At 35.4% G+C, this 23,640-nt stretch overlaps 3 protein-coding genes across 3 annotated transcripts; 2 read left to right on the plus strand and 1 right to left on the minus strand.

The window, feature by feature from the left end:
- Positions 1 to 937: 937 nt before the first annotated feature.
- On the minus strand, positions 938 to 9,486 carry LOC147389594 (polygalacturonate 4-alpha-galacturonosyltransferase-like). The gene is given in 10 exon segments (XM_086419928.1): positions 938 to 1,629; positions 2,174 to 2,761; positions 3,339 to 3,696; positions 4,207 to 4,442; positions 4,444 to 4,542; positions 4,769 to 4,963; positions 5,101 to 5,160; positions 5,275 to 5,303; positions 8,867 to 9,037; positions 9,170 to 9,486. Coding segments are annotated over 9 exon segments (1,998 nt in total). The 5' UTR covers positions 9,024 to 9,037; positions 9,170 to 9,486; the 3' UTR covers positions 938 to 1,353.
- Positions 9,487 to 11,919: 2,433 nt separating this feature from the next.
- LOC147389595 (PGR5-like protein 1B, chloroplastic) lies at positions 11,920 to 18,315 on the plus strand. The gene is given in 12 exon segments (XM_086418409.1): positions 11,920 to 12,176; positions 12,179 to 12,298; positions 13,401 to 13,516; positions 13,799 to 13,895; positions 14,050 to 14,150; positions 15,397 to 15,453; positions 16,172 to 16,248; positions 16,788 to 16,839; positions 17,136 to 17,246; positions 17,348 to 17,445; positions 17,601 to 17,680; positions 17,950 to 18,315. Coding segments are annotated over 11 exon segments (969 nt in total). The 5' UTR covers positions 11,920 to 12,103; the 3' UTR covers positions 17,668 to 17,680; positions 17,950 to 18,315.
- Positions 18,316 to 19,948: 1,633 nt separating this feature from the next.
- LOC147389596 (expansin-A18-like) lies at positions 19,949 to 22,440 on the plus strand. Its single transcript, XM_086418730.1, has 3 exons — positions 19,949 to 20,607; positions 20,764 to 21,079; positions 21,941 to 22,440. The coding sequence occupies exons 1-3, from the start codon at positions 20,427 to 20,429 to the stop codon at positions 22,251 to 22,253; spliced, it is 810 nt and encodes a 269-aa protein (XP_086274856.1). The 5' UTR covers positions 19,949 to 20,426; the 3' UTR covers positions 22,254 to 22,440.
- Positions 22,441 to 23,640: the final 1,200 nt, after the last annotated feature.

Below are 23,640 nucleotides of genomic sequence, written 5' to 3' on the forward strand. Positions count from 1 at the left end.
ATTTAATCTCTAGAGACCATATTAATAATATCAAAGGATGACCTAACATTGACCTAGAAAATAAAGTTTTTTTCCCCAGAATCTTTCTCATCAACATATTCTCCGATCTTGTACGTTGAACAGTCAATCTCGATGATTTAAATTTTTGAGCTCGACGCTGGGTAGTTTTATCCAAAATACCCAAAACTCATACAAAAATAAAGACAAAAGGGAAACTCAGATCAAACGTTACACTGATTAAGTATCCAACAATTAAAGTATAATATTTGATCCGAGTGTCCATTTCACCAAATATTACATATGCATTTTGAGAAGATCTATTCAGCATCAAGATTCAAAAAATGAAAAAAATGAATAATTGAAATCATTGGGGTCAATAATCCAAACATTGATCTCTACGATTTAGATTCTTCATTTGTTTTTCAATTTTTTGAGGTCAACATTAGATAGATCTGTTTCAAATGTTACAGCTAAATCTTCAAAATTATGGATTTATCATCCAATCTTGTCTTAAATCTTCTGCCATAAACCCAAGTCGTTCGCCAACTTTTATTCACGATGCAACAGACTTTTCAAATTAAATGATTCATCCATTGTAGATGGTTTACAATACCATGCCATCTTTTCCACACCTAGAAAACCATCGAACCCTTTTCTACTCCGAATGCTCGCTTTAGATAGCAAGAGAGATGAGACTATTTCTTATCCCACTAAAAAAAACCTAGTTCATTTCTTATCCAAATATTGCTCAAAGAAACATGGGTGAACCAAAAATTCTGTCACCCTTAATCAAGGCAAAATATTCATATGGACAGCAAAAGGGCCACCATTGAACTTGCAAATCCTCTTGCAGTAATATGTTTAGATAACCATGGAGAGATTTCAAGGCCTAAGATCTAAAAAACATCCCTCAAACTAATGTTGGAAGTACACAATGAGAAAGTTCAAGTCCTATTTCAACTGTAATAATTCCTTCTACAAGCAAATGAATGTTCTTGATGAATTAAAGAACAACAAATTGCATTAAAATCCCCAAAATAACTGAGTTCACTTTCCTGTCACAATTTTACTTCACTCACCATGGACATAATGGAGTTCTAAAAATCACAGAAATTTCATATTGTTGTTTCAGTGTTGGGGGAGGCAGTCGCATCGATTCTCAATAGGTAAATGAATCAACATGTGAAGAATAACCAATATGTGGGACAAAAAAAAAAAGTGCAGGGCAGGAAGGCAAGTAGACATCACCTCTTCTCGTTCATTAACGCATCCAGACTAAGCTCTCTTCACGGACAGACGAGAATAGTATATGCTGTGCATTGGGTGTACTCATGTCATACCCCCTCTGTTTATTCATTCACTTAGGTTGCAATTGCGAAGATAAGGATGATCGTACTTAATATACTTGGTCCAGTATGACCTGTACTTGGTCATTGCTATCTCCAACCATGGCTTCATGTTCCCATTATAATGGATTACAGATGCGTGTTCTATCTCCGCCCGATCGATGCTTGGGTTATACCCCAATCCAAGAACATGCCAAGACTTATCCAGTGGATGTGTCAACCGATAGAATGTTATCAGCCCTGGAGGCAACGTCCCGAGTTTCCACAGCACCCTATCTTCATTCTAATGGAAGGGGGAAAAAGTGAAAAAATTCTCAGTGGGGTTCACAACATAGCAAGCTATATGTATGTATATATATGTATAGATATGTGTGTGTGTGTGTAGATAGGGTGCTGGATTTACTCCCATCTTTCTTTCTTTTTTTCTTTCAAACCCAATTTTTGGTTTTGTCTCGGCACCAACAAAGACAGAGGGACAAATCAAACCCTTCCCAGGTTTAAATAACTTTTTTTTTCTGTTATAAGCCCAGTTGCCTTGACCAAATTCTCTTAAACTTGGCAGAGATTTTCAAAATATCCTGGAAAGCTGGGAGAGTCATCTCAAATCTTGGACGAGTGAATATGATGAGCAATACACATTTACTATCTTGCTCAATCATCTCCAAGACCGAGATGACTCACTTGAGTCATCCCGGTCTCAGACAAGGTTCAAAACCATGATGTGTATGCATGTAAAATGGTGATCGTACTTCATCTCTTTTTTGTTATTTGTTAGTATGGTTCAATAAAAATGTAAATTGAAACAGATTCTGAAGAAATTCACGTACCATAGTCTGCCACTTGTGATAGATTCCAGTTATGTCCTTTTTCTTCCACTCCTTCAAATCAAAAACATTCATCCCATATGCCCAGCCACATGAGTTTGGATCAAAATTCCTTGCAATATGTGGATTCGAAAAATTTAGATACTTGTCGAACCGGTGGAAGCTTTGTCCACAGGTCTCCACTGCACCATTCACTTTACCATGGAGATCCACTGACCACAATCCGGTCAAGTCCTTCTGGACCACAATGTCATCATCAAGAAACAGAATCTTATCCAACTTAGGGTATATCTGTGGAAGATAGAACCTCAGGTGGTTCAACATAGAAAGATACTTCGGGTTCCTGTATTTCAGATTGGAAGAACCAGCCGAAAGGGTCGTGGGATGATCCGCCTTGAAATAGTATTCTTTCATGGCAGCAGACTCTAGTTGCTTCAGAACCGGGCAGTAGGATGAGTTGAGCCATTTGAATTCATCGACATTCTCAACATGAATGGTGGCTTTTCCAGGAGGGTTCAACAAAAACCACATATTCATGGCTCCAAAATTCAATTTATCGGTAACCAGATGGAAGACATGCTTCTCAGGTTCCTGAAATCAAGCCAAGTAGTATTTGCTAAGTCATATGTACATAGGGTGGGTATAAAATGGGTTGGATTTTATCCAAAATCTGAGTGACCCGAATCTGAATTTACTGGGTTTTGGACCCTTGGAGCAGACCTGAATAAAAAATGGGTCTAATAGAGGTTGATGTCCCTTTATTAAAATATCTTTTTTCTACCACTCTAATATAACATGAGTTCTTATAAAATAAAAGAATTATAATAGTAAAATATAATAGTATAAAAAATTAGAAAAGAAAGTTATCAAAAGACTTTGGAGGGTCAAAATTATCCGACCTGACAGACCTAAATCAAGTAATTTGGTCAGGTTGGATCCGGATTTATTGAAAACAAAATGATTTGGATATGGTTTTAGCCAATAGGATTCAATTTGGATACGGATCAGAATATAAAAAATCAGATATGGATATACTCATATCTGGCCCAAACCTGACCCATTTTAAGCCCTAATAGGGAAAGTTGAAGCACGTAATTGACGAGTGTGACCAATTTTATTTATAATCACAGTGAGGGCATTAATATAAAATAAGTATCCTTTGCCTTACCTTGGCATTCAAGATGGTTGAGTTTACCACGACCGACGCAGCCAAGACATTGTCGGAGAAGAGGGCATAATGGTAAAGATTTGGATTTTCCAAATTTTCACTGTTTGGGAACTTTCTTTTCTCGGGGGGGAGGAGGTAGTAGCCTATGGTTAAGCGCATCGACAAGCAGTGGATCCCATTAGGAACTGTTTTGGCTGCTAATTGGCTCAAGAATGTGCTCTGCTTCTTCAAGCCTCTCACTTGTTCATCTGCCGATTGAAGCATTGCTCTTAGCTTCCGAGTTACCAACTTACAATCATAGAGCTCTTCTCTTGCTTTTGCCAGAACTTGACCCATAGCTTTGATTCTCTCAGGTGCACTAAAAACATGGTGTGGGCGAGAACCATCAATATGGGGGAGAGGAACAGGTGCCAAAAAAAAATTGCATATTTAAAGGGATAGCACCCTGAAACTGTTAGAAAAACATTTTCCTTGTTAACTAATTAAGATTTTAAGCCTTACTAAGGGTCATTTTGCTCAAATGGATTACCACATTAGCAATTCAACACCACAGCCCTCTAGATTTCATGAAAAAACTTGGATCCCAAAAAAGTAATTTCAAAAACAAATTTTTGGGGCTTGATCCATTCTTTTGAAAAAGGACAGCTACTGAATTTCCACCTAACTCTCAAATTTAAAATTAAAATTCAACAGTGAAAAGTAACATTTTTTGGAAAAAAATATTTCAAAGTTCATAGAATGTCCTCTAAAACCTTGAAGCATCAGATCAGGTGTTTGGATGGATGCCACAAGGTGAGCCCAAGGACCCTTAGTAAGGGTGGAATCCTTACTGACTTAGTAAGGCTAGTCGGACTCAAACCGTTATTACCCGTGATGTAGATCTGCATCAGCAGTTGCCTCTCCCAGGGCACGTTGACTTTCTTTTAGCCGAGCCAGCAATTCCTGGTATAAGTCAAGCTTGTTCTTCGTCTGTGCAATGCTTGAATATACTCTAGCCATGATCATTTGATCTCGCATCAAACGTACGGTTGAATCAGAGTTCTCATTCTCATTATCTCGCCTCCATATGCTGTACTTCCCCAAAACCGCAGAGTCAACTGCTTTTCGACCGTTCAATTGCTGCATTTTCTAGTTTAACAATTGCTTCATCATCTAGTTGGACCAACTGCGTTGCTCGCTTTTCACGCCTTTTCTCTCGCAATTGCTGCATGAAAGACAAATTAATAAATTATCAAACTCCTAAATAGCACTATAAGACAGCAAATAAATGGATACTAAACCAAGAATAAGCCTGACAAGTTTTATTTCATTTTCCTTCTTGTTGGCAACTATGCCTCTACAACTGTCTGGTTTGGCTTGAAAGACAGAACAAAACATAGAAAGGATCAACAGTTGCACGCAGACTTTTTTTCTGGCATGAAAATGTGGACCTAAGCATAACAATCAGCATACAGGCTCAAACCTATGCCTAAATACATAATCATGCTTACATCATCAGAAGTAATGTTGGGCTCAGAATTCTTCAAACCAACAACTTTCCATGAAGAAGACAATGAGTTTTTTCGAATAAAATCAAGGCTCCATGGTCCCAAGTCATCTGCGTTTGCTGTGATGGTATCTATGACCTGTCACATTAATTATAGTGTTAATAGGGCTGAGGAAAAGGTGGTCGTCTAGAAATTACCAGAATGCATGCAAGCTTTCTGAGAAATATGCATCGGCAAAACAAAGTTGGCTGGATATCCATAAACCTCTCACTTGCCTCTTTCGAGAAAAGGGAGTTTAGGTGTTGCATCGCCAGTTGTTCCCTCCAATCTACAATCTGCAACCATTTATTCAAATCTCAAGACTTAAATAAAAGTAGAAACCAGGCTAAACTATTATAGAACCTACAATAAGGAGAAGTAGAAAAGAGACGAATGTTCAAATGGGGTACCTGCCTACCAGTTGAAATATCCTTCTGATCTGCAGAATGAATCAAAAGAACTTTAAGATTATATGGTATAATAAATACAAAAGTAGGAAACAAAAGCACTTTTCTAGATGTATGGGTGCTGCACCCACTGAGCTTCAAGTTTCCACGCGCAACAAACTATGGGAGCATAATACCTAGAAAGAATACATCTATTCTTTCTTCTTCTCTACAAAGGGAGCATTTATTAATGAGAAAAACAGAACAAGCATACAGCCATGTATGACTAATCTACAAAAGGAGGCACTACATCAAAAAGGAAAGCAAAATTTAAAGTGGTCATAAACGATTGGGTCGTATCTAAATAAAAAATCAGAAAAGTAAAGGCCTTCACATACTTGAACCAATAAATACCATTGGAATAGGAGGGCTTGGATTCTGAATATCCTGCTTCCCAACTACATTGTGTTGGTTCATTTCTTTCCAAATTCTGGAAAGCCCCACAAAGGAAGAAAAGACCATATAACTAGAATATGGGAAGAGAAAGATCTAATCTTCAAACTAGTAACTCTACAATACTCCTAGGCATAGTCTAGGACACACCTAATAGAGAGAAAAATATACTCCCCGCAACCATGCTATGATGCATAAACAAATAATCAAATGCCTCCCCACTAGCCTTGCACGTGACACAAAAAACTAATAACAATGTTTTTTAGATCTCAAATGATCCATGTTCAAAATCTCATCCAAGTTTGATGTCCATGAAAAGAAAGTAACTTTGCATGAAATCAAAGCTCTCCACACACAAATAGCCAAAAAATACCATGGGTCAATAAAGAATATTTCATTTTCACAAAAGACTTATGCTACTGTTTGGCATTAACAACACAAATGCAATTCCATTCAATTCTATCTACTCATACTACACCCTATCACAATCAAATCCTTGTCCCAAAAATTTGCGATGGGCTGAATGAATCATGTTTCTCTGTTCAATTATTTCTTGAGCAATATCCTGAAAATTGTGGGTCCTAAAGGTGCCAGCTTGCAGAGTTGCTTAAAGTCTGTGAGTGTTGATACCAAAAATTGGGTTCAAAACATGCTTTCACCTACTAATTCCTACCCACTAATCTGCTTGCTTATAAAAATAATAAAAAAACAACCTATCCGCGGGCTTATGACCAACAACACAGTGCTTGACACTGCCATAGTTATAATCCAATAGCAGAGGAAGGCCAATAGCAATTGCAGAATTAAGGACCAACAACTGTTGCATGGGTTCTTCTAAAACAGTAAAGTACATGTTTATATACATATAGATGAAGAAAAATTTTATTAAGTAGAAAAAAAGAAAGGGAAAAGATGGGCTTTGCAATACAAGAAAGAGAAAGATGACTCAACCACTAGTAAAAAAGTGAATGAGGTAATTGAGATATTCTCCACTGGCTACGCAAAGGGGAAAAATGATTAACAACAATAAAACCCCAGAAAAGACATTATCCATTGTTAGAATACTATTTGAAACCGCATCCCAAATAAAAGAAGTAACCCTTTGAGGGGCTCCTTCCCCCCATGCCATTGAGATAATGTTTCTGAAAAATCCTACAAGGAAGAGAAATAAGCATACGCCAAGGACTATAGAAGGATCTAACAAAGAACATACAACCTCACGAACAAAGCGATGTCCTATGATCTTCATCAGCTAAAAAAGATAGAAATGTGAGATATCCCGCTGATGAGATTGACAATAGACATTGGGATTGTAGAAATCTTTCACAATGACCAATAAAACCTTTTGGACCTGAAAACTTTCCTTGAAACTCCTTTCCCTCAACCCTAAATTCTTTCTTTTACCCTATAAGCCAAAATCTTTAACCTTAATCATAAACCAGATTCCTCTACTCCCTATTTCATCGTTCTTCCCTCTTCGTTCTACAACAATCTTTGTTGACATTCCCTTCCTCATAAGCCTTCAAAAAGCCTCAACCACAATCTAAAATAAGGAAGGGGATAACGGGTAACCCTACCTAATGCTTATCGAGCTACTAAAGAATCAAGTCATTCGGTGAAGCTTCCAGTTCTCTTTTTTTGTTTATTTCTCGTTATATGCAATATATATTAGTTAAAATTTAACATAGTTCATAAGTTCTTGCCTTGTCAATTGAAGTTTTCCATGGAGAAATTACAACATTAGCTATATGTATCTGTTGTTTGAAAGTAAAATGATATTAAACATAAGAAAGCATAACACATTGTCTATTATCATCATTTTTGTTGAACAAACAAATTTTTTCTCAATTTATACAATACTAAAAAGTTTGTGAATCCTATATTTCACAGTTTGTAGAAATTGATACCAGTGCTTGGATACAATCTAATATCAGTTACCATCCAAATGTAGCATATAGCAGTTTTACAGATAAATGGTAACATCTACGTGGCTAGATCGGTTGACATTGTTTCCATCATCACCTACTAAAGCAAGTTTAAGAAACATTAAACTATGATATTATGTCAACTACACTAAAGGCACCGATGATCTTCCAAGCAAAATCCTGCATCATGCACCTATTTTATTAGACTTTAAGATCAATTGACAAAATATTTATGACTCAGACTGTATGATTGGAGCCATTAGGAATTCTAAAGTTGACTTTCAGGCCAAACAAATGGCAAATCAAAATCCTTGACAAGTATCATCGTAGACAAATGTGACACAAATATTTTGCTTTAGGCTGTGTTTGAATTGAGAGAAGTGGAGAGAAGAAAAACTCAATTTCTCTCTACCATGTTTGGATTGACAGGAGAGAACTTGGGGCAACTTTGGAATTTTTAAATATCTTAAAAGAGATCTAGGGGCAGAGTTGGCATTATAAAATATTTTAAAAGGGTTTCTCTCCATTTCTCTCCTCTTCTCTCCACTTTTGGAGAGAAAGAAAACTTACATTTTTTTTCTCTCCTCTTCTGTCCAATTCTTCTCTTCTCTCCCCACTTAACAATCCAATCAAGAGAAATGGAGAGAAACTCAATTATCTTCTCTTCTCTTCTCTCCCTTTCTCTCAATCCAAACACAACGTTAGAAAGGTATGCCAAATTGGATAATGACTTATGGGAAAAAACTAAGTGAGCTTTCTAATGATAAGAGTACTACTATTTTCCTCCATCACATACGGCTTAAGAAAAATAATGGAGTCGGCAACATGAATCCTATTTTCTCCATTCAACTCTATCTAGAACCATATCTTCATCATTTTCATACTTCCTCTCGCCTTTTTAGAGGCTCCAACTAGCAAAATAGTGTTCATTGTGAGAGGATCATATTCATCCACACCAAATTGATCGAACATTCAAAAATATAAGAAATCTTGAGAATGTATTTGGAGATGATAAGATCCTAATGAGGCAAAGTTACGGCGAACAATAATTGAGCCAACACACGATCTAATTCTATTCTACTCCACTGTTTCTAGTATATGTTAAGTGTGTCAGAATGTAATGCATGGGTGAAATCGATATTCGAGAGTGTAATTTAATCTCAGTCCATGAAGAATTAGGGATGAAAAATTTTATAATAATAAAAAAACCTAATCTGCTAATGGAATTGAAAACTAACCGGTAGTGGTCGGCGGATGGATTCCTCGCCCCACGAGGAAAAGCAATGGCGCGAGCACTGCAAAGAAGAGAAGAATTATGACAGGGAGGCGGAATCTGTAAGATCCCCCTTTATTTCTCTGAAGGCTGGAGCCAGAATAGCCCCTCTTCAAAGCCATTTCGGATCAAAATCCTGAAAAGGGAGAAAAAAATCATAATTATTAAAAATCAACAAAATCACAAATTGAAACATTTGTGTGTGTGCGTGTGTGTTAGTGTGTGAGAGAGAAAGAGAGAGAGAGAGAGAGAGGGAGAGATGGCGTACAGATCCTAGGAGATCGAAACAATTTCTATTTTTTCTCCAATTCAAGTGGCTTGGGGAAGTGAATTTGGCATTATAAAGCAAAATTGAGGAATGAAAGTGAGATCGGAAGCAAAGAATCCCAAAATGATAATGGAGAGAGAGAAAGAGATCAGTTTCAACAGAAGTGACGAATTACGAACGAAACAGAGGAATGTGTGAGATTTTGAGAGAGAAATTGAAAAAATTATAAGAAGAAAAGAAAAAGTAAATAGAGCGTCGGTGAGGGAAATGTGAAGTGTATGGTTTGCCCTAGGCCGACATAATTTTGGGGGGAACGGTCAGATCTCTCGCACACATTTCCCTCAATCGTTTTCGTAGTTTGTATTTGTACGTACGTCTTCTATTTAACAAGGAACTATCTCATGTTTCGGCACCGTATGTTGTTTATGATGCTCCTCCTATCCAACCATTGATCATGATCTAATAATGGGTATATATCATTACATTTATTGTTATTTCTTGTCCAAAAATAAAATAAATTATTAAAACCTCATCCCAAAGATTTTTCCATGTCAAGTTGGTTGAGTGAATCATGTTCCTTCAATCAATTTTCTCGAGAGTTACATCTTTTGTTCTCAAAGTGAATTTATATCCATTTTCACTATTTCAACCTAGGATTGTTAATAGATCAGTTTGGAATGGGTTCAATATTCTAGAATCGTTAAATTTTCTCAAGTTTGGTTCCTATTGGTTTCAATCTTGACTCTAAAATTTAAGGAATCAATTTGGCAAAATTTCTATTTAACTGGTTTTGATTCTCAATTAGTTGGTTTCCAATAGACTTGATTCTAATAAGAAAAGATCCAAAACCATCCTATTCGCTCTTATTCAACTGGTGGTCACTAACACCCCTATATCAATTAATGTTTTTTATCTTATTTTTTAGTCATGATCATCTGACTTACCAACATGGCATACTCAATTGATAATTCTGACATGACATATTCGAGAACTATAGGTCTGTACTCCTTGAGATATAGAACTACACTTTTATGAGGAAGTGTAGTTTTGAATCTCGAGAAATGTAGATCTATGATTTCCAAACATGTCACATTAGGGGTGTCGTTTGAATATGCCACAGGGGTAAGTCAAATTATCACGATTCTTTTTTTATTTTTATCGTTACTTCTTCATTCTTTTAGAATATCCAACTTATATACACTTCTAGCATGCTATAGAGTCATCCTCCATCGAGTGCACTCACACTATCTTCATCAACTTTTTTTATCAATTTATTGAGTATTTGACATTATATTTATTATTTTTATATATTATATATTTGTTTCGAATGAATTCATTTCTAATTTTATCTTTTTCAATATTTTCACTTATTGATCTCTACTACATTCAATCTATTAATACAATGCTTCATGGTCATCAATTACAATAAATTTTTCCTCTTAAAAAAACACTAATGATTTTTTGACTCAAATTTTTTCACTTGGTTGCCGTGGTAAGGGCATAGAACTGTTGACCATTTTTTGTGTGTATCCCGAAGAAATATAGATGGCCTTGTGCTCTTGCTAAGTCAATTGTATATAGATCGAGTGAAAATTTTCGAATAAAAAAATCACGGCTCTGAAAATAATACACATGACAACAACAATAATAACAACAAAGCCTCGACTCAAAATACTTGGAGTCTAGTTTATCAAATCCTGTTTTTTGGTTCTTTATACCCATAATTAAGTTATTTACTAATGAAAGTGAATTGAAATTAGCTTCCACTCTCCTCCATATAAATTATTCCAAGTCTCTTTCTCTTTCATAATATGTTGAAAAATTTTAAGAAAAAAATATAAAATCAAGTAAGGTTTCTTAAGAATTATTTTCAAGGATCCCTCCAATTATACATCATGATTGTGGGACCCGCCATCTAATAAATTCCATCAAAGAAAATTTTCAAAAATTATGATCAAATGATCACAATCACGATGAAACTGGCACTTCAACACATGTCAATAATAATGCACCTTAAAAATTAGGGTGATTTAGAGTTACTCCCTATGTTTCATCAAAATTAGAGATACCTCTTACATTTTCAAACTAATGACATACCCCCTTGACCTAAGTTCTATCTGAGAGACTGACTAGAGTTGGTGTAATGGCATTGCCTTTAACCTCAAGTCAAAATGTCATTTTCAAGCTTAATACCAATAAGGTAAATCGCTTTTACCTTATTCAACCACTTCTTTAATCCTCATCTTCCAGGTATGATAAAGAATCATTGATTTTTCTATCCAAAAATCATTTTCTCTTCATACAAAATCCTATATTGTTTATGAGGTTTGGAGGTTGAAGGAGATGACATCTTAAGATTGAGACCAAAGGTAAAACATTCTAATTTCAAGTTGGTAAAGTCTAGGGTAAATTATTTCTATCGATTATCGTGTAATTTTTTAAATTTAAGATTAAAAAAAGTAGACTCTTAAGTTTGAGGAAAATGGTTGAAAATTTCACCATAAGATTGAAGATGAGTGACGACTAGGTTTTGAGAAAAAAATCTGCTTGAGGTTGAAGATGATGGCATTTTGGTCACTTATATATGTCTCTCAAAGAAGACTTAGGTCAAGGGAGGCAAGTCATCAATTTGAAAATGGAGGGGGTATCTCTAGTATTAACAATAACATGTGGGGGCAAGTCCAAATCACCCAAAAAATTATATTTTGTATGAATAGCGGGGGTAGGAAATGATATTTTTCAGAGCTGGACAAGAGTGATTCAATTTCCCTCCACACATTCTTATGTACCTTATCCTATTGTCTGCTTCTCTTCTCTCCCATTTCACAACGTTCACACCAGTTGAAAGTTGAAACTGAAACCCAGTCTCATATAACTTCCTCTCAACGGTTTCCCTAATTTATCTCATCATCATCATCATCAACAGCAACTGAAATGGTGAACCAATTAGGGTTTACTCTCACTTCTCCTCGACTACTCCCTGGCCCTCTCTCCAGACCCATTATCTCTCTTCTTCTTCTTCTTCTTCTTCAAGAATCCACTTCAATCCTCCAATCCAAGTTATTGGTCACAAGTTATCTCATCAGCGCCGAATTATCTTAATTTCTCCTAAGGCCACTGATCAAAAAGGTTAGTTCTTCTCATTTCTCTCTTTTTTTTTTCAGTCTTAGAAATGTAGATTTTTATTTAGTTCGAATCATAGTTATTGATGATCGATAATTGGCTAGTTATGAAATTTTAAATTGGATAGTAGTAGTCACTTGTGCCCTTGAGCATCATAGAAGCCACATAGAGAAAACATAGCGCCTCGTACTCGGGGTGTGGAGCGTTGGATTTAAACGATCCATGCTACGGATCTAGGCATCAAATCTTCAACCAGATCAATGAATTAAAATTAAAATATCTAGAGTTTAGAACTCGCATACCCGATGAGGATGAATGAATATCAGACGATATGAAATGAATATAGATCCAATATATGCCAACCAAGAATCCCGCCGATTGGTAAAAGGGGAAGTGGATATGCCCACGTTTGGGATAAGCAGTCCTTTACCCAAGTCACTCCTTTGGATATTTGAACCTGAGACGTGGTGCTGGCTTTGATACCATAAAGAAAAAGATTGGATTGATTGTCTTGGATGTTGATTACAAAATCTTCATAGGGTTTATATCAAAAAAAAATCCTAACTAAATATAAACTAAGGATATATCATGTATCTTTAGGTAAAGTTGAATGAGAAATAAGATTCATGTTGTGAAACATTAAAATTAAAGATAAGGCATAGTTTCTGTTGGAGTAGTTGATTGATTATTTGAGTCAAGGTAGATTTTTTTTGAAGTATGCACGAGGGAGTGTAACATCTTCAGCTACAAGTGTTACTGTAGCACAATGGCAAATAATTAACTTATCGAGTACACTTTATATAAATCTTCTTTTTTGTATTAATTTGCAATTTACCAGAATTCCTAGAAGTTGTTATTGTACCTTTGACCGAAAACCATGCTTATCGTTCTTTTATTTAATGGTGATGTAGCTTCTAATCTAGCATTTCTACAATTATTCTGAAGAAAACAAAAATCCTCTTTGGGGCGTGATACAGTAAACACAAGCACATTGAGTTATTTAACTATGACTAATCAATATAATATGGAATTTGGATTGAGCATAATACTACTGTTTTTTTTTAATGTATTTTATGGAAGGAACATCTGACGCCGATTTTATTTTCAGACCAGGTTAAAGAAGATGAGGTTGTTGACAGTAAAATCTTGCAATATTGTAGCATAGAAAAAAAAGGGAAGAAATCATTGGGGGAGCTTGAGCAAGAATTTCTTCAAGCACTGCAGGTACTGAAACGGACACTCTTCACTTCTTCCCATACTGATGAATAAGCTTACTAGAAGAAGAAGAAGAAAAGAAAATACAAGTATTACTGAACATAGTTCCTTATAATTTAAGTTTATTTACACTATTTTAGTCAATGATTTGGCTACCCATTACTTCTTTGGTGAGTCCAGGAAAAAGGGATTCTTCAATTTTCTTTTGTTTGTAGTTCTTTTGCATGTAAACTTTTGTTTAACTTCTATTTTTGTGATGAATAATGGGTTTATTTCTTTTTTGTGCACCAGTCATTCTATTACGAGGGAAAGGCTATCATGTCAAATGAAGAATTTGATAATCTCAAGGAAGAATTAATGTGGGAAGGAAGCAGTGTTGTCATGCTAAGTATGTACAGATTACTTTCTATAGAGTCAAAAACTCTCAAGGATTTGGATTTTGGTCCTTCAATTGCTTATCCGAAACCACATTTTTCATCATTATTGATAATTTTTGTAACATTGTCATTCACATGCCTTCATTAGTTTATTCCCAAATGCAGGTTCAGGTGAGCAAAAGTTCCTTGAAGCTTCAATGGCTTACGTTGCTGGGAAACCAATAATGACTGATGAAGAATATGATAAATTGAAGATGAAACTTAAGGTTTGTGTGGGATTTTTTTTCCTGAATTTAAATTGGAGAATGTAAACAACCATTAGATGGATTGGTGAAGGGGTGTCTAGTTCATAATGGATCAAGATTACTCTCATTAGCTTGTATTGTCAGTTTCATTTCCTTAGATACTGGGATACACAAACCAGCTATTTCTAGATGATCATCATCAATGATTTCCCTTTGTCATAATATATCTTTCTTGGAATCTACTGCTAATAACTTATAAAAAAATGATTGTTGTTGGAGCTATTTCATTCATATGTGGAAGCGTATTCAAGATAAATCTGAGACAATTAAAAGTTCTTTTATGATACGGCTTACATTCTTTTCATATTTGTCGGGAAAGATACAGAGGTGGAAAAATTAGCCATCTACCATGTCGAACAGATGCTTTATTCTAATAAAATTTCACTTGTTTGAAATGGCAAAAATCAGAGAAAGGAAATATGGAATAGTGAAGGAGTTGCAAGTTCATAAACAGCCCAAGTCCTTTTTTCATTTGCCTTTCGATCATTGAATGCATTTCCTCAGATATGGAGTATATGACTTCCTTCTAGGTAACAATCATTTTCAAGCTCACAAAACTCATTTCAGGCATCTCCTTCTTATCACTTTCTAAAGTGATTTTGTTTTTTGGATCAGTCTGATCCATATGCAGAAGCTATTTGCAAATATTTATTTATTCTTCTGATGAATTTAATTGTGAAGATGGTTATCAAAACTAGATTTGTGGCACTACCACTTACAAACTTGAAAATAATTCTATGACAACTAGATGTGCTTTATTACTTTATTGTGTATGATCTTTCATATTTATTGGAAAAGGAATAAAAATGTAGAAAAATAGATAGCTCTCTTGGTGGACAATATACTTTTTATTGTAGTAAAAACTCACTCTGTTCGAGAGGGGACAAAAATAAAATCATCAGAAGTGGTTTTTTAGTTATTAATATATTGGATGCAGTCAATTCATTGATGTGCCAATTAGGACGCCAATTTAGTAGTGAAAAGTGTAATTAGATCGTTCTACATTGGAAGCACTCACCTATTTATTGGCCAAAGGTATAGTTACATTGTGCATGCTTGCATATATCAAGTGTCATCAATCTTATTCCCCCCCTCCTCCCTCCTTTTTTAGAATTAGATACTAGACCATCCAATTTTTGTTTTTCTTCTTTGTATTTCTGGTATTGATATTTATTTTGTATATTTTGTTTACATAATCATATTCTAGATGGAAGGGAGCGACATTGTGGTGGAGGGGCCACGGTGCAGTTTGCGTAGTAAGAAGGTATGCACCGTTAGATATTTCAATCTTCTTCTTGGTAGTTTATCATCATTGACATTGTGTGTAGCACAAGAAAGAATAGACAACTGTTTGTTGTATGGATTTTGACTGCACAGTTTGTTGTGCCTATGGATTGGGCTAGGACAATGTGGGTCTTCTGGACTCTCTATCTTCGTCTTAATCTCTCATCTCTTGGAGCTCAAGTTGGACTTTTGAATCTTCTGGAGCATGGTCTGGTTTGAACCCAGACTCTCTCCATCCTACAATTTAATGATGGCAAGGGTGGTGTTATTGGCACCCTTTAATGGGTGCAACCACCCTCTAACTTCTCTTCCTAGGGAATGCAGGACTATTCCACTTACAGGAGGCAATACATCAAAACACACTATATTCATTATCTTGGCTATGAAACCTATATGTATATAGGAACTTACCCCAACCACACTTTTATTATATAAATTATTTGTTTAAAAGCATTTAAATAACACTTAAAAAAAAAAAAGATACTCCAATAGTCTTGCTTCCAAAAATTAATGAGTGCGGGTATGGTTAGTTATTAGTTGTTTATGACTCCAAGCTTTGTCCTTATATTCAGTTTCATGTAATATACACTTGTTTTATGTTTAGTGCTGTTCTTTTGTGCTATTGTAAATAGCTAAGTAATGGCTGGCTGATGGGTTTGGCTTGCTCAATACTTAATGTTTGGATTTTCTTCCTATAGGTGTACAGTGACCTGTCTGTTGACTATTTCAAGATGTTCCTCTTGAATGTCCCAGCTGCCGTCGTTGCGCTGACACTGTGAGTAACATTTTTATATCCACATTAAAATAGTTGTAGACATCAGAACCTTTATAACCATTTAAATGGAAATCTGAAACCCAATATTATGGTTATTATCATTTCATATTATAAAATTGAAGAGTCTGCTACTATTTGGTTCCTTGGCTCAATATATGAAATTCACCCACTATTTTGTGGCATATTCTATTGACATTTCATGATTAAAAATGGAATTAAACTCCCAATAATTTAAAATTTTGTTATGCATTTGTATCACCAATATTTCAATTTATTTATACTTTTTCTCAAGTCATTTACACTATTTGACTCTATCAAGTCATCAAGGGAATCGACAGGTCCACTCAAAGACTCAAATGGATACACTAGACTTCATATTGAGTAGCTATTAACAGCTCGCTGTAACAATACATTTTCTTCTATGCTAAGTAAAATATGCACACTTCATTCTCAAGTGGTTAGGATGTGAAAGTGCTCTTCATTTCTCAGCTTCGATCCAACGTCATCTCATTAACATCTCTTACTTTTGACAATCACAGGTTTTTTTTCCTAGATGACTTGACTGGATTTGAAATCACATATCTTTTGGAGGTCAGTGTTTGTTATTATTTTTTTTATTTTTAATTTTTTCGGGGTTGTGGGGTGGTCAATTTTCTATGGGAATTTGTGTGGAATTCAGTTAGAGTCAAAGGGTTGCATCCAACTTTCCAATCTTATTAAAGGACTTCCTTGATAAATTTCATATTTTTTGCTTGGTTTCCTCATCTCTTATACTTCGTGCTTAGGGAAGACCGTATCTCAAATTTAAACAAGATTTTGTTACTCATTTACGACTCATACTTTGCATCTTACTGAATTTTGACTATGGTGTAATTGTTGCAATGCAGCTCCCAGAACCATTCAGTTTTATTTTCACGTGGTTTGCTGCTTTGCCCTTGATATTTTGGCTTGCCCAGTCAATCACAAAGGCCATCTTAAAAGATTTTCTGATTCTAAAGGTATAAGTTTGAATCTTCATCCACTATTCTGATAATATGAAAGTTAAAATATTGATAATGTTGATTTGATAGTGTTTTAACAAAAACAAATTCTATTCCAGGGCCTCTGTCCAAACTGCGGAACAGAAAATATTTCCTTTTTTGGGACTATTCTATCAGTTTCTAGTGGTGGTTCAACCAATACCATTAAATGCTCAAAGTAAGTTTCCAGCTAAGTAGTTATTATTGCACCTTATTATGTTAAATAATCAAATTTGTGGACTTGTATAACGCTCTTGCCCTTACTTGAAAGGAAAGGGGGAGATGATTTCTACTAAAGGTTTATAAATGTGATCCATAATCCCTTTTCCTCAGTTGTGGTACTGCATTGGTGTATGATTCGGCAACACGTTTGATTACATTACCAGAACCAAGCAACTAAAGCTTGAATAAAGGTACGTGCACTCTCTATCTGCTTCATGATTCCTTCACTCTACTTCAGAAGTGTCATAGATTGCTCGATTTTAAAGCAAATAATGTGTGGGTGTCAAAAGATGAAATGAGGCTAGTTGAGGTGGCTCTTTCCCCTCCATCCCTTCAAAGTATTGTCATGTGATGAGGATTCCTTCGGCATCTAGAAATAACGATCTCAATGCATTTTTTCGTGGACGAATTTCAAATCATTCACTATAAACACTGAAATTGTGAGGGCTTCATCATGCAGGATGGGTTCTATGTGAAGGAAAACCTACAATTTGCTATTTATGCTGGCTTGTGATATAATAAGTTGGTTTGGGCATTGCAGCATAAATTTGGGATCATTGTAATGATGGGGAGGGAGAGAGATTGTCCAAATCTAGCCGGCTTAGATGCGTATGTGTGTCTATCTATATGTATATATGATACTGGATTCTCCAAAAATGAATTGCATATATTTGTTGTGAGTATACCTAGGAAGCATCCTATTCGTAAAATCAGTTGGATGATCAAAATCTGTTCTTATGTCCTAACTTCATGTGAAGTGTAGAAAACGTCGGGATTGCTTCTGATCAATTGTTCATATGGTTTGACAACGGGTCACTTTTTGTGATGATGATGATCTCTAGCCATAGATCACGCCTATTTTTCAGTATAATTTTCATGTTACAGAATCCCAAGATGCAAAAATTGCTGATAGGTGTATAAATATATTTAAATAATATTATAACTGTGTAATTAGATCTTATTGTCAGGTTTGAGGTGTATTTACATAATATTTATATTTTTAAGGTGAAAAAGGAAATGAGATCAAATTAATGGATTATATATTTAAATAATATTGTTTTAAAAAATTAATTGAAAATTATACCTATTAAAGTCTTATATGTTTGAATAACTGTGTTACTATACTCTAAATACTTGTTTAATAAGATAATGATTTAATCTTGTTATCCTGTCCTTTCTGTTGTTTCTCAGAATACCAAATGCAGTGCTTTTAAATGTTGAATTAACTCCTACCTGAGTGCAGGAATGTAGCCGTGGAATGTTAGAAAAAAATATGGAAATACAATGGTAGAGAAGAAAATTTTCAGAAACACAAGGAAGTACAAATCTGTTCCTGAAAATCAATTTTCCTTGCAAAATGTTCATTATATTTTATTACACTCAAGTAGGGTTGAAGGTAATCATGAGAGCAACATTTGTACTTTTCCAATATGACAAGAAAATTATTTTCTTGAGATCAGTCAGAGTCAAGAATTTTTTTTTAATGGGAAATGATTTTCTACAAATTGTGCAATCCTGCATCAGCAAATCACATTTTCCTGAAAGAAAAAAAAAAAAAAAAAAAATCTTACAACAGATATGCTCCAATGTTACTGATTCTCAACTAGGGTACGTGAGACCCATAAAAGACACCCCAGATCTACAATGGGGCCCAGATGAGGAAATCATTAAGTTGTGACTAGTGGGCCATCCTGGGCTCCAATCCCTGATCAACTTTAAACTGAATTAGAAGATCAAATTCAAAACGCAAAGATCTAAGCTTTACTTCACAGACTAATGGACACGGCACCAGCTGACCACCATTTTCTTTTTCTTCTTGGTTGCTGCAAGGCAGCTTTCATCTCTATCATGCATATATTAAAAACTCCAAAGCTTATCAATAAAGAAAGTAAACCCACCAAAAGTTGACCCAGTTCTTCAAGGAACCAAGTCCATCATTTCTAGATGGATCTACCTATAATATCCAAATACGTGGACCACCAAATTATCAATCCTGACCATTCGATCTGCGGTCGCCACTGTTATTAGGGGTGTCAATGGGTACCCATTTAACCGAAATCGAAAACCCCGGTTCTAATTCCCTTTTTATTGGAACTGATTAGAAACAGGTCTAAAATGGAATCGAACCAATAGGAACCGGAACCTTTAGGTTCTATCCCAAGGGTACCTGGAATCGATTTATTTTGACATTTCCTTTTGTATTATAGATGATTTAAGGTATTCTTTTATTTCAAAATTAATGCATGTTATATAGAGTTCTTCAATTTTTCATATAAATTATGGACGAGCTTAAAATGAGCTAATCTCGTCTAAAAATTCATTACTTAAAAATATATATATATATATATTAAAAGAAAATCATTAACTTATATTTTTAGTGTTACAAATTATAATCAAGTCAATAATTTTGAAGATAATATACTAATTTTTTGAAAGGAGAAAAAAATTTATAATGATTTTAAATACCTTTTTTTCTAATTTGATTCTTGAAAATCAGAATTGATTGGTACCTCTGTTTTTTGGTGGTTTCGATTCCATTTATTTTTGAACCAGATCAGAATCGGAATTGACATAAATATAATGATTATGGTTTAAGTTCCTTAGGAACCGACCCGTTGACACCCTAACTGTTATAAAACAAAACCAATTCGTTGGTATCATTGGGCTATCGCCCGCCCAAGTTGTGATCACAGGGTTTGATGATCAGAACACAGTGTTGGTGGGCCTTGAGTGACGTATGAAGAGTTAGGTGCATTGAGAATGGTGGACATCCCCTCCTTTCAATTGACTTTAGGAATTCTCTTCGTGAGGGTCACTAAGTCCGTCCGTCCGTACTTGGTTTAGTCAAACCATGTTATTGGAATGCATGTATAAGTATACATATATGGCTCTCTCAATTGGCAGATTATTATTTAGTTTTAACCAAGTTTCAAGAGCATGGCTTCTCCTCTCAAATCATGGAACCTCGGTTTCTTCATAATGAACTTGATTTGGATGATGGCCATCAAATCAATGGTTGCCACACCGGCAAGGCCAAGCGTCCCCCATTTCAGTCCAAGCCCATGGGCCCTTGCCCACGCCACGTTTTATGGCGATGAGACTGCATCCTCGACAATGGGTATGTGATCATCCTCATCAACGCATTAATGCTAAAGATTGGATCCAATCGAATGCTTGTATCGAACGGCTTCCATTTAAATAATTTGTGGTCATACATCACCTCCAAATGATTAAATTTTCTTATCTCTAACAATCAATCTATTGTAATTTACAGGAGGGGCTTGTGGGTATGGAAACTTAATTACTAGTGGTTATGGGACCGATACTGTGGCTTTGAGCTCGACTTTGTTTAACGATGGGTATGCTTGCGGAACATGTTTCCAGTTACGGTGTGTGAAGTCGACTCAATGCTATAAAGGCTCACCATTCACTACTGTGACAGCTACAAACCTTTGCCCTCCCAATTGGTCCAAGGACTCCAATGCTGGTGGGTGGTGCAACCCACCAAGGACACACTTTGACATGTCTAAGCCTGCATTCATGAAAATTGCTAATTGGAAAGCTGGCATTGTTCCAGTGATGTATCGCAGGTAGCTCTCTTCCTCTAAAATGAGAACAAGTAGTTATTTTGATCGTAACCATCCTAACTATATCTGTCAATGTTAGCTTCACCTATGTTAGTGAGATTTTAAGTTTAGTTGGTGACTCCACAATCATGTTTCTTCCGTAAATAACCCTGAAAACAGTTTAGTAATTTTTTTTTATTATAAAAAGTGTAAGGTTTTGTTTTCCGTTTTCGATGGTATTTTTGTAGATATCAATAATTAATGATAGAAATGCAATTGAACAATAATCACGAAATACTTGCATTTTCATACTAAAAACAAAAAATAATCATTTAGGGTTAAAGAGGTAAAAGAGGAAAAGTACTAAAGTTAGAGGGATATTATTGAAAAATGGGGGGCGAGGAGGAAAGACAATAAAATTAAAAGGGTATTATTGAAAGAGGGATAAAGTTGGAATGCTTTCTAAAAAAGGGAGGAGAAGAGCTAAGGCAATAAAATGGGCTTGTGTGGACTCCAGGCCTTTGTCTCAATCTCTATATCACATGGGATATAAAGGAGTGAGATCCACCATTATGTTTTTATCATATAGAGTTATGAAAGAAGCATGGTTGTGGGAGATGCTAACTAGAGTGTGTGTGCTTCTCTGTGGTTCAAGAGGTCCTAGAGAGATATAAGAAGAAACCCCAAACAATAATTTCTTTGTCAGAGTGAGTGAATCACGCGTTGGCGCACATCTTATCCGCAGACATAGGAATTGCTTAACCATGACAATTTTGATGCGTTTGTATGTTCTTTCTCCTTATTGTCTTTGTGGTTCCTATTTGGGATTTGACAATCACAGATTTATCATTGCTTGGTTGCTTCACATGGTTGTTATCGTTGCAGAGTGCCGTGTGGTAAGAGAGGTGGACTTCAATTCTCTTTCCAGGGGAACGGGTATTGGTTACTAGTTTACGTTAAGAATGTCGGAGGAGGAGGGGACATATCGAACATGTGGGTGAAGGGAACCAAAACTGGGTGGATAAGCATGAGTCATAACTGGGGTGCGTCGTACCAAGCGTTTGCAACTCTACATGGACAAGGCCTTTCCTTCAAGCTTACCTCTTACACCACAAAGGAGACTATTGTAGCCTGGAATGTTGCCCCCACGAACTGGAATGTGGGATTGACATACAAGACTTCAGTGAATTTCCATTGATGTATAAGATCATAAATGGTCTAATTTTTATATATGATGAGCGTCGTTTGTTCTTGGTCACGAGTGTTTTTGTTTTGGAGAAATTTTCTTGTTATTGTGTTGTGATTCTCATAATATGTTGAGAAGATAAAGTCTCTTGATTGCTACTAACAGTTTAAACAAATGCAACCTATCTCATCCAACAATATTAGGGGTTGATCCCACTGATTTATGTGGAAATTCTCATTCTCCTAAGTCCTATGAAGGTGACCAAAGAGGCCATCTAATGAGTTATCAAGACCGTAATCAACATAGCCAAGCATGCTACTTAACATGATTTCATAATTTAACCTGTCGTACATGCGTGCATTTTTAGTGCTCGGGATACCGACTAGGGACGTAAGTCTTGGATATATGCCAATCCAATTACGGAATGGGGACTTGGGATGCAAGAACAGAAATTAATCTCAAAGCGACACATGTTTGCTAAAAAATTAATTATGTGCACTTTTGTATTCTTAGTGTCAAATTTCCACGCAGATTACTTCTTATCATCATCATTCCTTATCTCAAAGACTTGGGTTGTCTAAATGAATCCTATTTAAAAAATATTGAAATCAAACGGCTACAAATAAATCATGTGATGGATCAGTGAACACAAATAGTGTATCAACCTAGCATTTTGTGGATGGGTCGTGATCCACATCTTTACTATTATCTTTACCACTATAACGAGAGAAGGCGGAGTAGAAGTGGTTTGATATCAAATTTTAGATCCCATAAATGTCCCCATCTTTAAATGCAAATTTAATATAATTAGGATCATTTTGGCCAACACATGACTTATAAGAATGTAAGATTACAATTTTCTTGGTTTTTATCAAAATAAACCTGACTATATTAAGGGTATGTTTGATTATAGGGAAAATTAGTCGTAAATTGTAATTCCATGGAAAATTGATATTTTCAAGTGTTGGTACATTCAAAATTAGAAAATTATGGGGAAAATGATTTGCTACATGATTTTCTTTTATTAGCGGCAAATCATTTTGTTACCTTTCCCCCCCTAGGAAAATGATTTGACATCACACGTAGCATTTAAAAAAAAAAAGACAATAAATTGAGGCGTATTATTGTGGAAAAAGGGGGAGAAGCAGAAAAGCATTAAAATTAGAAGGGTATTATCGAAAAATGAGGAGAAGAAGAAAGACAATAAATAAAGTTGAAGGGATAAACTTAGAAAGTGGTAGAAGAGGAAACACATTAAAGTTCAATGGGTATTTTTAAAAAGGGGATGAACTAATGAAGAGAAAAGATAGTAAAGTTTAAAGTTCTCGTCAAGATTCACGCTTAGATTAAATCCCAACCCTTATTTATAACAAGAGTGGGATAAAGATTGAGATAATCT

The sequence above is a fragment of the Akebia trifoliata genome, chromosome 12 (assembly GCF_017979445.1).
Source record: "Akebia trifoliata isolate Shusen 1 chromosome 12, ASM1797944v1, whole genome shotgun sequence".
NCBI lineage: Eukaryota > Viridiplantae > Streptophyta > Magnoliopsida > Ranunculales > Lardizabalaceae > Akebia > Akebia trifoliata.